The sequence below is a fragment of the Ostrinia nubilalis genome, chromosome 8, assembly GCF_963855985.1.
Source record: "Ostrinia nubilalis chromosome 8, ilOstNubi1.1, whole genome shotgun sequence".
Classification (NCBI taxonomy): domain Eukaryota; kingdom Metazoa; phylum Arthropoda; class Insecta; order Lepidoptera; family Crambidae; genus Ostrinia; species Ostrinia nubilalis.
The window spans coordinates 13,786,124-13,800,250 of record NC_087095.1 but is presented as its reverse complement, the minus strand read 5'-3'; the positions used below and the strand labels follow the sequence as shown (position 1 = coordinate 13,800,250).

The following is a 14,127-nucleotide window of genomic DNA, read 5'->3' as shown; positions in this document are numbered from 1 at the left end:
TTAAGTCCAACTTTTGTACGTTATTTGTGCAATAAAGTTTTTAAATAAATAAATAGTGGATTTTTTCTGTTACAGTAACATTGTGATTTCTTGAAATCCTGTTTCTGTCTGTCTTGTATACAGAATATAAGTAAGTATTAAATGGAAGACAGAGGTATCGGATTCAGTTTTAATGGGGTCTAGTAAGCAATCGATCTACCCTGGGTCCGGGAGTGCTAGAAATTAATAAGTTGTTTACCCTGTCTGAGGACTGACAATTCACTTTATGGAACCAATAGCTTTTGCCCGCGGCTTTACCCGCATGAAGTTTGTCACAGATCGTCATAAATTATAACCTATAATGTTATTCTGGGCTATCAATAATACTGTATAGTTTCATCAAAATCCGTTCAGTAGTTTTTGCGTGAAGGAGTAACAACATGTTAACATCGCAACATCCATACAAACATTCGCATTTATATAGGATTTTCCAAGGAAAGAAGCGATTTTGACGACTTGCTGAGACTGCTACATGACAGTAAATCTGCCAATCAAGGAAAATCTTATTCGATAGTGTGAACGTAACAAGGTCTCGAACCTAATGTCAGATCTAATAAGCCGCCATATGTGTCTGACATGGCTCAATTGGACGGAAAATTCTGACATATCCTTCGAAGCACGGATACATTTTTATTTTAGCACATCAAGCTAAAAACAGTGACAAATGTAATACAGGATATTTTGAAACAAAAACATATAACGGTCTTATTCATAATAAAATGCTAATATAGGTTTAAAACCTACATTAGCTAAAACGTTTGATAGGCTTAAAACACTCTTATAAACCTCTGATAAAAAACGTTATTCATAATCGTTTACAAACCTTTGATAGCTAAAACAGAGTTTAATATTTTCTTTCCACAGACTATACAAAAAGAATGAACGAAAACAGCTTTTTTGGTGATTTAACTTGATGGACCATGTAAAATCATAGACAAATCGCAGAAAAAAAAAACAAAAAATTGGCAGCTGTGACGTTTTACTTACTGACATTGACATTTGGCACTAAAATTTAATAAAGTTTTCGGTTTTTTCGATCAACTCCCAAGTTTTATCAAACTTTTATAAAACTTGGGATTGTATGTTCTGGATTCTGTACCTCTTACCCTGTACTCTGCAATAAGCTCTTACGACGACCCGGCTAGTTACATCGGATACTAATTATGTCCATGACGAAGGAGAACAGACCGCCTAAAAGGCAACGATCAGAAAACTGGTTGGAGGAAGATAAGGTAGTACTTATTTTTAGCCTGATAAAGTGCCTACTAATTTTTGTAGCATGGTTTTATTTATGTTTGACGCCTAGTGTTTGCTTTTCAGTATTTGCTGAAAGAGTTGGTGAAAGAAAGAGTAAATGCAATCGAAAATAAAAATACAGACACTAACACGAATAAACGGAAGGTTGCGGCTTGGGCTGATTTACAAACAACGTTGGTACATCTTTTGATTTCTGCCTTCAATATAAAATTTTGCCTTTACCTGTAATTCAAAATCCTGTCATTTCTTTTTCAGGTTTAATTCAATGTGCGCTGGTATGAACCGCTCCATTACCCAGTTAAAATCGCAATGGAGCCTCATAAAAATCAGTGCGAAGAAAGACAAGACCATTGCTAGGCAGGCTCAAATTAAAACTGGCGGTGGTCCACCATTATCAGTGCCTGACGATAGGGCTGATGATATAGCATCTTGGTTGCCCAATGAATTTGTAGTCGATGTTAACAGATTTGACTCGGACTCAAATAAAAGTGAATTAATTAACATTCAAGAGGAGGAATCAACTCAAAATACGCAAGATCAGGAATTGATAAATAATGAAGAAATCCAATATGAATTGGTGGTACTTGATGAAGAAATAGAAGATACACATGCTTGTACTACTAGAGGCATATTGGAAGATAAAGAAAATAAAAAAGTAGAGGCAAAAGAAAATAAAGCAAAACCTAATTTTAAAGCACCAGCAATCAAAAAAAAAAGGAAACTGTTAAACAAAGAAGGCTTAATTGATTTAAGCAAAGTTAGGATTTCCGAAATTGCAGAAACAGAATCAAAATGCCGGATTGAACTGCATGAAGTTCAAATGGAAAACGAACGGAAGAAAGGGAGAAACTTGGATCTTGAGCATCAATTATTACAGGAAAAACTTAAATATTACACTCACATTAATAAAGAATAATAAGTCTTTTGATGTTAAAGTTTTTCAAGTACTAACAGATTCTAAATAATAAGTTAGTTCCTCCCTTACTTCTGTTTGTTTTTAATTTGTATTTTATGCAGTTCCAATCCGCATTTTGATTGTGTTTCTGCAATATATTTAGACGGCTATGAATATGTTTACTAGTCATAACTTAATAAGAGTTTGAGATTACTATTAACTAGCTGTTGCCCACGACTCCGCCTGCGTAGACTACTATTTCTGTAACCTACAGGATCTGTGCATTTTTCCAGGATAAAAAGAAGCCTATATGTTATTCGAGACTATATAATCTATCTGTTTTAGCAATTTATTTGTTTATAAGAATTGAACTGTGATTTTTAGTAAGTAAGTTTAATAATTGTACTTAAATTAGTGATATAAAGTAAATACACATATGCCTAGTCACAAACATTCGCCTTTATAATAATAGTGTAAATTATGGTTATTTTGTTTTAAATGTAGAAGGTTGATAACCTCCGAATAGAAACGTTTATACTTAAGCAATTTCTTTGTTTTAAAGAATTGAACTGTGATTTTTAATAAGTAAGTTTGTTGAAACTAATTGTACTTAAATTAGTGATATAAAGTAATTTGTTTTGAATTTTTGCAGAATAATTGCTTTTTTAAAGAGAACTACAGGTTTTGTTTTTGTGATAGTAACAAATTGGACTGAAAATTGAAATACAGGTATTTTTCAATCAAATATTCTTTTTATTTTCATTAAGATGCCAGGAACAGTATCTGAAAAATTAAAATACAACATTTTCATGAACTCAAATGACATTACATAAAAGTAAATCGTTGGAATTTATCAAAATGTATTTTAGTACCATTCAAAAATGTTGATTTATAAAATTTTGTAGTATCAACTGCGACCTACGCCTCAACAATGAAGGTCGGTTGTCGTGAACACTGTTCTCCGTCGAAAGTTGCGGAGTTACAGGGACCTGCTCCATATGTTGTTCTGAAAAATATTATGAATTTGTCAACATTTTGTCATAAAGATTTGTATTCCTTATGTACAGTCAAATTGATAACATTTACCTAACAATGTGTCATTCATATCAATGGCTATATTATGTAATACAGCCAATGCTATGATCACAGCTTTTCCATTTTGGAGGCTTACTGGTAAGCCATGGAGTAGGCATTGGAACCGCTGCTTCCACACCCCAAAACACCTTTCAACAGTGTTCCTAGTTGAGATGTGAGCATTATTATATGCTTCTTCTTCTGGACGACTAGGCCTTAAAATAGGTGTAAATAGATATGGCAGAAGAGGGTAGCCCGAATCGCCAATAAGGCGTCCTCTAAACTGCCTATCCTCAAATCGTTGTTTTATATTGCTCTCCATAAAAATTCGACTGTCATGTGTACTGCCTCGCCATCTAGCCACTATATCCATTATTTTGAGGTCAGCATCACAGACAACCTAAAATAAAAAAAACAGTATCCTGTAGGTAATCCATCCAATAATATAGTGTTGAATGTTGCTAAAATTTAGATCATACAAAGTAAAAATTATAGACATTATTAAAACAAATCTTTCTCTGTTGTAAACTGTATAAAATCAAAATATATTTTACCTGAACATTCAGGGAATAATAGCCTTTTCTATTAATATAGTACTGGGCCATGTCACCTCCGGTTTTTTTAATTTTAATGTGGGTGCAATCTATGGCTCCTATCACCCCAGGAAAATTTTTAATTGCTCTAAATTTGGCACTAATTCTTTCCTGCTCTCCTATAGTGATAGGCATTTTGATGAAGGAATTTGCCTTATTCGCGATTGCATGCGCGACTCTGGCGCATATCCGGCTCACTGTCGGCTGACTTAGGCCATGGAGGTCACCAGCATCATCTTGTACCTGAAAATGTATGAAAATAATTATAGCAGCCACGACAAAGGGATAAAATAAAACACTTTTTTGTGCTTACCTCACGACGTCCCCAACATCTTATGGCCACTAAAACTTGCAGTTCAGGACACGTGCCACCACCTCTAGCGCTCTGAACCAGATCATCTTCCACCAAATCTATGATGGTGCGCACTGTGTCCTTATTGAACCTATATTTTATTTTAAAATTTAGGTCCCGCAAATCGAATGGGTTGCTTCGTTGGCGGTAGAGCTTTCTACGTCGCGCTGGGTCGGCATTATTGGCTAAATGCACAATTGCATTTATAGCATTCATTTTCACAAGCAAGGATCACAGCAAGGATATTTTGAATAAATAAACCAACGAAGTGACATTCATATGAAATGACATTTATAAAAGTTAGGTTAAAATAGGTTTATTAGAGCTTTAAACAAGGCCCGAGCTCTCGATAACTTATCACACAGTTATAAGAGGATTTTAGCGCTAAATGACGATTATGAATAACAATTTTTATCAAACGTTTTATAAACCTCTAATAAGCATTTGATAAAATGTGAAAAATGATTATGAATAAGACCGATAATCTGGTGTGCTGTTGCTTTACAATGAGATACAATTTACATTTTAGATATGGGATAAATCTATACTAATATTATAAAGCTGAAGAGTTTGTTTGAATGCGTTAATCTCCGGAACTACTGGTCCGATTTGAAAAATTCTTACTGTCTTGGATAGCTCATTTATCGAGGAAAATTTTAAGCTAACATCACCATACAGCCAATAGGGGCGGAGCGGTGAAGGAAAAGTATGAAAAAACGGGAAATATTATTGAAACTATTTTCACGCGTACGAAGTCACGGTCACATCTAGTGAAGTATTTTATATTAAGTATTGAATTTTATATAAAAAACAGATCTTGCACCGCAACATACTTCGAGTGCGCAATTACTTAATTCAACGCGGCGAACCTAATTAAAGTCTCGACCCCACAAATGCCAAGTTATTTGCGAAAGTCCTACAATATTTAAGGCTCACTTTAGACCTGCGTGTTAAAATTCGAGTACATTTTGGATAATTTATGGCATTGATATTGAAAGCGCTTCAAAAAGTAATTACCTTCGCGAAATTCTGCGCAAAGAAGGTAACATTTGAGTATAGAAGTACTTAAGCATTATTATACATATCTCTATTAAGGTAGTACCAACAAAATTTATTTATGATAAATAAGCTAACAGCTCTCCCGATAAGTGTACTAATAATCTGGTAAAGGTCGTGAGAAGCACCTGGATACGCAGAACCGGTAGTTATGGAAATCCTTAGGAAAGGCCGAAAGGCCTTTGTCTAGCAGTGGACGTAATTGGACAAACGAACAAAATTACAGTTCTTTAACTTACAGTTCTAGAAATTAATTAATTTCATCGACCTTTTTAAATACCCACTCCGTGAACAAGTGACATTTAGTTCAGTAATTAGTTTGTGCGATCAATTTTTCATTCCAATAAAGTTCCCATGTTAATAGGGAAAATATCGACGTTGAAATCAGTTTCATAAAAACTCGTATCTGAATCTTACTAAAGTTTAAAGAATACCGAACAATTCTGACTTTTACGTACTACGTAATTTTTACTTCATATAAGTACGGCTTTGATATTGTATTTTAACAATTTGAGCCACTCTACTGCAAGAGCACGACCGTCTCTAATTTACCAGAGGCAAATGGACGATTGCGAGGTAAGTGGCTTCTTAATATAAACCTGATTAAGTAGACTGAAATATCCTAGAAAACGGGTGGCATTTTCTACGAAGTATGAAGTAAGGACTGACGAAATAAACTCATGGGCAGTTAAGAGCGCTCGTTAGAAGTACAAAAAGTTTTTTTAGCAGTAATTCTTGGAAGTTTCGTCCGAAGTTCCGATGTTTGCAAACCTCTGTTGAGACTAATATAGTACCTACCGCAAGTAAGTTCAATACAAGATTAAAATGTTATTTCAAATTGACCAAATAAATGAATAAATATTGTAGGATATTTGGGCCATCGTGTGGATGAAGAAGTCAATGTATCGATTATTCTCACTATTTATCTCACTCCTGTATATTGAGAACATTATTTTATAAAGTACTGAAAATTACAACTAAGTTATAACTAAAATTTATTTCATAAAACCGACTCCAAAAAACCTACACTAAAACGTAGAAAAATAATTACTAATTACCTACTTATTTATTAGGACGAATTATTAATATTTATGTAGGTATACCATGATTGATACTTTTGGAGTCGGTGCAGGCAAACTTTACATGTTTCATAATCTTGGCACCGACTCCAGAAGTATCAATCATGGTATACCTACATAAATATTAATAATTCGTCCTAATAAATAAGTAGGTAATTAGTAATTATTTTTCTACGTTTTAGTGTAGGTTTTTTGGAGTCGGTTTTATTTTTTTTATAAAATTTTACTTATTTCTTGCTTTTTAGTTAACTAATTATTACCTTGATATTACCACTGAAGGTAGGCAGTACATTGAGACCATATTCTTAATGTATATTATAAAAAAGTTCATCCCCAATTTTCCACCCTTGGGGGTGAAATATTTTCTTCAAATTCGCATGAAACCACCCTTTTGATAATACCTATTCAACAAAAAAATTATCGTTCAAATTGGTTCATAATCGGCGGAGATATTGCGTATAAAAAAGTTCATCCCCAATTTTCCACCCTTGGGGGTTGTTTTTTTTATTATTAAATTTAAATGGGACCACCCTTGAGGTTAATTACCTATACGCTGAAAAAAGATTTGTTCAAATCGGTTCATAATTGGCGGAGTTATCGCGTAACAAACATAGAAAAAAAAAAAAAAAAAAAAAAAACATACGGGTCGAATTGAGAACCTCCTCCTTTTTATGAAGTCGGTTGAAAATAGGTAGGTAGGTATATGCTTTTGATCCAAAATTTCGTGTTCATTATAAATTTTACACCAACTTTGTTGGTTTAAAGTTGGCTTTTATTCTGTTCTTAAAATAGGGTAACATTTGAACAGTTATTTCCACGTGTTTATTTACACGGCTCCAAGCACTAGAAAGGTAAAGGTAGGATGATATTTACAGATGAAGGCGTATACAGGCGAATTTTCAACAAACATGTTTAGTCTGAAGTAGGTACCTACTGCCGTTCTGTGAGAGAAACTTTTGCCTTACCTTAAGTACTTACACGTATTTTGACTTGAATTACCAGCGTTTGGTGTGTCTTTAGACAATAGCTCAAATGTTTTAGGCATCGAAGAACTGATTTGAAAAGTCACCGGTTCCAACTTTGCTAGACTGTGTTGAACTTTTTCTTAACACAAGCACATACCTACTCGTGGGTATTTATTTGGCATAGCAGGCGGAGTTAGCGGGAATTACTATCTTTTTTTTATCCACAACGAGGAAGCTCTTGGCCTATAATATCTCACCTGATGGTAAGAGATGATCAGGCCGAAGGTGGAAGCGAACTTCTCCCGGAATCCTCAACCACACAGGAACTGGCTATCTTACCTATATCTAAACTGCCGGAACACAACAATGCTGTTAACATTGTTGTTATGGCGACAGACTTAGGTAGATAGTGGTAGCTAGGCAGGCGGACTTAGAACAACCCCTACCACCAACCAAACCGAACAGAAAAATCTGCCCCCACTGGGAATCGAACCCGGGACCTCTGCGTTTGAAGCAGGTGATCTTACCACTAGACCACAGAGGTGGTTAAAACTATTTTACCTTATATGACGTACCACAAATTATGAATACTCTACTTTTTTATAGTCAAAGGCGTTTTGTATAATTAGGCAATTGAGAAGTAATTGCCTAAGCCTACTTGTCAGACGGCGTTTTTTTACGCAAAGCAATGGTTTGATAAATAGGCCTACGAATGACTTCATGACAAGCTAAATACTTTAGTGATGTAGTTGTATTATGTGCTATTGTCATGTGTTGTCGCTACAACTTCATAGCAAACCAGGCAAAAAATGCTTAATTATCCCAAAGATAAAATCCACAAGGTTCTGAATGATTTTTAAGTATTTACAATTCGGGATTATTCAAATATCTTCAAACTTCAGTTTTTTTACCCGGTTCTTTTTATTTTATCAAACTTTTGACCTGCCAACTTTCCTGGTATCTTACAAGAATAATCACAGATTACTTTATCAAATTCCATTTAAGTATCTTTTTAACTTTCTGTTTTTGAGATAAAATTGTATCATCGCAAAGTCGAAAAGTTATCCTTTATTTACAAAAAGTATTTTGGTTTTCAGATAACTTAACCTTCACCAGTTTTTTAACCACTGCCAACACAAGCAATGTAACTAATTTAGTTAAGCTGAAGGGCGAGCGAAAGGGTGTGTTACTTATATGCGTTTAACGCTGTAACGCTGCCAATTCGCTCATTGCACGGTCTGTCCCGGCCGCTTGCTTTGGTGTTTGCCTTGAGGGAGAGCGCTGGTTGTGTAGATCCTCAAGGCAAGCCTGACTGTTATCCTTCTCGTGGTTGCCGCCTGTTTTTGGTCTGGTTCCTTATGAAACAGACGTAACGGAAATGGTCAGACGCATCCCATGCTCCTTAACACCCTTTTCCTACCCCAATCCTGCTTTGCTTTTGCATTTCCTTCCTCTCCTAGGGATACCACAAACCTTGAGGTCCTTAGCCTCCTCAAAAAGTGTGGTCATGGCTACCTTGGGAAAGTACCATGGACGATTTCCCCCTAATTCAAGGTGTGATGCGAACCGTGCCGATGAACGCGTGGCTGAGAGGGAGCTCAGTCTTGAACGGTGCCTGCCCGAGACCAGAGCGATTCGGTGCAGTATTCAGCTCTTCCCTGGGCATGCGGGGCTCTGCCGAGGGTGACCGATTACTTCCCTAGCTACTCGTGGGAACTTTTATGAATACCTTTTCTATAAAAACACCCAAAACTCCTCCCTTAGGGGAACAATTGGACAGGCCTGACGGAGAGCCTTCATTGACCTCCAAATCGCCTTGCTCCAAAATTTCGGAGAGTCTCTCGGCTATGTCTGTGGGGGGCACTAGTGCTGAACCACAAACAGAGTCGACAAAGACCCCGAAGGACACAAAGCGTGCCAGGCTTTGTGGTGCGGCCAGGAAGAGGTTCCGGAGGCTGATTGCAGCGGAACTTGGTGCTGAACAAGCCCTTGCTCTCTGCAGGAAGCCCTGGGATCAAATTCCGGTCGACAATCCTCCTCCCGATCCAAAGGCGAAAAAACGCCTACGTTCGGAGGAAGAATCCCCGCGGGAACAGCCGAAGAAAACCTCTAGGCTGGACGTCACGGCAACCCCCCTCCCTAAGGTACAATACAGCGTTGTAGCTGGCGCCGTGCGAGTGGGTGTCCGAAATTCGGCCCCCATGAGCGAGGACCAGATGCGACTGCTGCATGACGCCCTTCTCGAGTCCATCGCCAAGATGGCCGGGAAGAAGGGAGTCCCGCGACCAAGATTTGCTGGTTTCTCCTACAAGACGGGGTGGGTCCTGGTTAACTGTGAGAACCAGGAAAGCCATGACTGGCTTGTAGGAGAGATCAGGCAAATCAAACCGTGGCCTGAGGCGGAACTCTCGACCATACCCGAGAGCGAACTGCCTAGGCCACAGGTGGGGACCACTTTCATACCCATCAGCGAGGCGGCAACGGTCGAAAAGGCTTTGCCGCTGCTGGAGGCGCAGAATGATGGTCTCAACCCGGGGCTATGGCGAGTTCTCCATAAGCGGGCCGAGGCGGGAGGGACTGTGGTGACCTTCTCGTTGGACGATCCGTCGGCGGAGACTCTCCGTGCAAATAACGGCAGAGCTGGCCTTGGCTTTAAATATGTAATATTTAATGTCAGGGGGGGCTCTGCCGCGGAACAGCCCAACGTGGAAACACCTAGGCCGTCGACTTCTGCTGGAGTGCAAGAGGCAACGAGGAGCCCTGCGGGGACCTCGCGCCAAAGGCCTCCGCTGAGGTCGACCAAAGGCCGGGGTGGAGCCACGAGGGGCGGCACAAGTCGTAGGGGGGTAAGAGGAGGCGGAGGGAATAGAGGACGTCCACGTCCCCTACCCAAGAAGCCTCACACACCCGCCCTACGCTAAGCCAATGGCTCCCTACAACAGCAGAGCGAGGATCTTGCAGGGTAACCTCCATCATGCAGCAGCTGCGACTGCGGTGGTGGAGTGTTGCTTTGCCAAACAGAACATAGACCTCGCTCTGATCCAAGAACCTTGGATATCCAACGGCAACATCCAGGGGCTAGGGGCCGCCGGTAAGATTCTCTTCAATAATGGTGGCTATAGCGCATCCAGGGCGTGCATCGTTCATAACAAAAATATTGACCTTTTACCTGTTCCAGAGCTTTGCAATGACGACCTGGTCGCAGGATACATCAATCTCCAAGGGTGGAGTGGGGCTAGAGTAATCGTCTGCTCAGCCTACCTCCCCGGTGATAAGCCCAATCCCACAGAAGACCTGGTGAACGTTGTGGCCTACGCACAAAGACACAACGCCGACCTGCTTGTGGGATGCGATGCCAATGCCCACCACACCTCGTGGGGGAGCACCGACATCAACAAAAGAGGTGAGTTACTTTATGACTTCCTTCTATCTAACAATCTGCATACACTTAACCTAGGATGCACACCGACCTTTGTAACGTGTAACAGACAAGAAGTTCTTGACATAACTTTCGCAACGAATGCCTTAGCCAGGCACGTCATCGACTGGCAGGTAAGTAATGAAAACTCTATGTCAGATCACCGACACATTCGATTTAACCTGGAAGCATCGCTGCCAAGGCGAATCGAAACCTACAGGGATCCAAGGGCTACTGACTGGGACCATTTCAGGGACCAATTAAAAACCAACCTTGATGTGATCCCAAAAATCATCAGAACTGTGGAGTGCTTGGAATTAGCAGTGGAGGTAGTCACAGTAGGAATAACCAAAGCCTACGAGGACAGCTGCCCTGTGAAAACCAAAGCATCCACAAGTAAAGTCTCATGGTGGAACTCTAAGCTGCAAAAGCTACGAGAAGAAACCAGGAGACTCTTTAATAGAGCTAAAAAATCCCATGAATGGGACACATATAAGAAAGCTCTAACCAAATATAACACTGAGATTAGGAAAGCAAAGAGAGCATCGTGGAGGAAACTGTGCGAGGATGTCGAAAGTCTTCCTCGAGCAGCAAGACTCCAAAAAATGATCTCCAAAACTCCTGTTAGGCAGATTGGGCTTCTGAAAAGACCCGATGGAACTTTCACTTCATGTGAAAACGACACATTGGAGCTGCTGGCAGCAACCCACTTCCCTGGATCGGTGGGCAGCAATTGCTCGGCGACTACACATAGCAACCTTCGCAGGCCGAAGAATGACGACTGGCGGAGGGCTGCTATAATCATAAGACCCAACCAGGTAAAATGGGCCATCAGCTCCTTTAAACCATATAAAGCGTGTGGCGAGGACAACATATTCCCTGCTCAACTGAAGGAGGGGATGGAAATCCTCACTCCACATCTGGTCAAAATCTTCAGAGCCAGCTTGGCCTGGGGACATATACCGGAACGATGGACCACAGTAAAAGTCATATTCATTCCAAAGGCTGGCAGAAAGGACTACGCCTTGCCAAAGTCCTTTAGGCCAATAAGCCTCTCATCCTTCCTTATGAAGGTTATGGAAAAGGTAATTGACATCTATATTAGGGACGTAGCACTAAAAACGAAACCTATTCACCACACACAGCATGCCTACCGCAGAGGTAAATCTACGGAAACAGCCCTGATCAGCCTGATTGACAGGGTCGAAAAGGCACTGGAAGACAAGGAAATCGCGCTTTGCGCATTTCTAGACATAGAGGGAGCTTTTGACAACACTCCTACTACACTGCTGGTCGAAGGTCTGGTTGCAAAAAGCCTTGACCTGACGACCACGAGATGGGTGGAGTCGATGCTCTCCAACAGGAGAGCTAAGGTATCTCTGCTTCAAACCACTATGGAAGTTACAACCACCAGAGGATGCCCGCAAGGGGGCGTGCTTTCGCCCCTTCTCTGGACTCTGGCGGTTGATACACTACTGTATAAAATGGCCGACCTCAACATTGACACTCAAGGGTACGCTGACGACCTTGTTGTCATAGTAAGGGGCTTCTGCCAAAGTACAATATCTTCCATAATGCAAAGAGCGCTAAACACCATAGGTGAGTGGTGCAAAAGAAACAGTTTATCAGTTAACGCTGATAAAACTGTCATTATTCCATTTACCAGGCGTAGACAGTTGAACAAACTAGTCAAACCCTCTCTAAATGGAAAAGAGATCGAGTTTTCCACGGAAGTCAAATATCTGGGCGTCACTATCGACCAGAAACTAACATGGAATACTCACCTTAATAACATCATACAAAAGGCAAAAATTGCCTTAGGCTCCTGTAGCCGCATGATGGGCAACAATTGGGGCTTGAATCCCCGATCTGTCTTATGGCTGTATACCACTATCGTGAGGCCGACTATATCGTACGCCTCTGTAGTGTGGTATCACAAAACCAGCCAAAAGACAGTAACAGTTAAACTAGGTAGTCTGCAAAGGCTTGCCTGTCTCATGGCAACTGGGGCAATGTCAACCGCACCTGGGGCGGCCCTGAACGCACTACTGTGCCTAACGCCCCTAAGTATGCACATTGCTAAGGAGGCGGAGGCAAGTGCCTACAGGATAGACGCTCAGGGGGGCTTCCATTGCATATCCCAGAGAATGAGAACATTACTGGAGGCTATAAAGAGCACACCTACTCTTTGCATGACTTCTGACATCATGGTTCCAAGTTGTAGCTTCCAAAAGAACTACAAAGTGGAAATACCACACAGGGAGGACTGGCTGAACAAACAAGTCACCTGTGAGAAGGGCAGCCTTATATGGTTTACTGATGGGTCAAAAATGGGCCCTAACGTAGGCTTTGGCGTGTATGGAGAGCAGCCGAAGCTTAGGCTATCTCAAAGCCTGGGCAAATTTGCCTCTATCTTTCAGGCAGAAGTCTACGCCATTATTGAATGTGCGGAAGCTAACCTGCGAAAAAATTATGCCAACCACATAATTTACATTAACTCAGACAGTCAGGCCGCGCTGCTGGCCTTAAACTCCAACTTAATCACCTCAAAGTTGGTAGAAAACTGCATGAGTCGACTAAATACTCTAGGAGAACGGAACAGAGTAACGCTGAGATGGGTTCCAGGTCATGCGGGAATCGAGGGCAATGAAAATGCCGACGAACTAGCCAGAGCGGGAGCGGAGGGAACACAATATGGTCCAGAACCCTTTTGTGGTGTTCCCAAAAGTCTCGCTCGAATGACCCTGGAGAACATCTATTTAAACAAATCCTTTATGGCATGGTCAGACACGCCAGGATTAACTCATTCCAAAGCTCTCATAAAAGCCTATGATCGAAAAAGCTCTAAGCAGATCATAGGACTGAGTAGGACCAAAATGCGCATCTTAGTTCGAGCCCTCACTGGACACTGCAGCTTAAACAAGCACTTGTCCACTATGGGACTGTCCGAAACAAGAACGTGCAGGATGTGCCAAGAGGCAGATGAAACGCCACTACACATGCTCACGGACTGCGGACCTCTGATGCGCAAGCGGAGCTTACACCTGGGCAAACACATCCTAAGCCCACAAGATGTAAAACATATCGCCCCCCAAAAGATACTGCACTTCCTAATGGATGCAGGACTCGGAGGCGAACTGTAAGGAAAACAGCGGCGATCACAATAGATCGATAACGGTCGCAGTGATACTAGGACTTTATTGAACTAGAATAGCCGCTCAACACAAATAAAAAAAAAAAAAAATAAGCTGAAGGGATTAAGTGGAATACACCCTGTATATAAAAGTCACACACAACAATTGCTTTTTACCCGATTGAGCAATAAGGAAACTATTTTATCCAGTCAGATATAGTCAGCGTTAATATAATCTGCCAATTTTGTTAATACCTACTTATATT

At 40.6% G+C, this 14,127-nt stretch overlaps 3 protein-coding genes across 3 annotated transcripts; 2 read left to right on the top strand and 1 right to left on the bottom strand.

The window, feature by feature from the left end:
* Positions 1 to 749: 749 nt before the first annotated feature.
* LOC135074240 (uncharacterized) lies at positions 750 to 2,561 on the top strand. Its single transcript, XM_063968534.1, has 3 exons — positions 750 to 1,271; positions 1,360 to 1,469; positions 1,552 to 2,561. The coding sequence occupies exons 1-3, from the start codon at positions 1,203 to 1,205 to the stop codon at positions 2,210 to 2,212; spliced, it is 840 nt and encodes a 279-aa protein (XP_063824604.1). The 5' UTR covers positions 750 to 1,202; the 3' UTR covers positions 2,213 to 2,561.
* A 399-nt stretch (positions 2,562 to 2,960) lies between these two features.
* LOC135073991 (putative nuclease HARBI1) lies at positions 2,961 to 4,688 on the bottom strand. Its single transcript, XM_063968277.1, has 5 exons — positions 4,172 to 4,688; positions 3,820 to 4,101; positions 3,278 to 3,665; positions 3,064 to 3,197; positions 2,961 to 2,974 (listed from the first exon to the last, which is right to left on the bottom strand). Exons 1-4 carry the CDS (start codon positions 4,424 to 4,426, stop codon positions 3,067 to 3,069), a joined length of 1,056 nt encoding a protein of 351 aa, XP_063824347.1. The 5' UTR covers positions 4,427 to 4,688; the 3' UTR covers positions 2,961 to 2,974; positions 3,064 to 3,066.
* Positions 4,689 to 9,031: 4,343 nt separating this feature from the next.
* On the top strand, positions 9,032 to 10,963 carry LOC135074253 (uncharacterized). The gene is made up of 2 exons (XM_063968542.1): positions 9,032 to 10,401; positions 10,489 to 10,963. The coding sequence occupies exon 1, from the start codon at positions 9,032 to 9,034 to the stop codon at positions 10,229 to 10,231; it is 1,200 nt and encodes a 399-aa protein (XP_063824612.1). The 3' UTR covers positions 10,232 to 10,401; positions 10,489 to 10,963.
* The last annotated feature ends 3,164 nt before the right edge of the window (positions 10,964 to 14,127 follow it).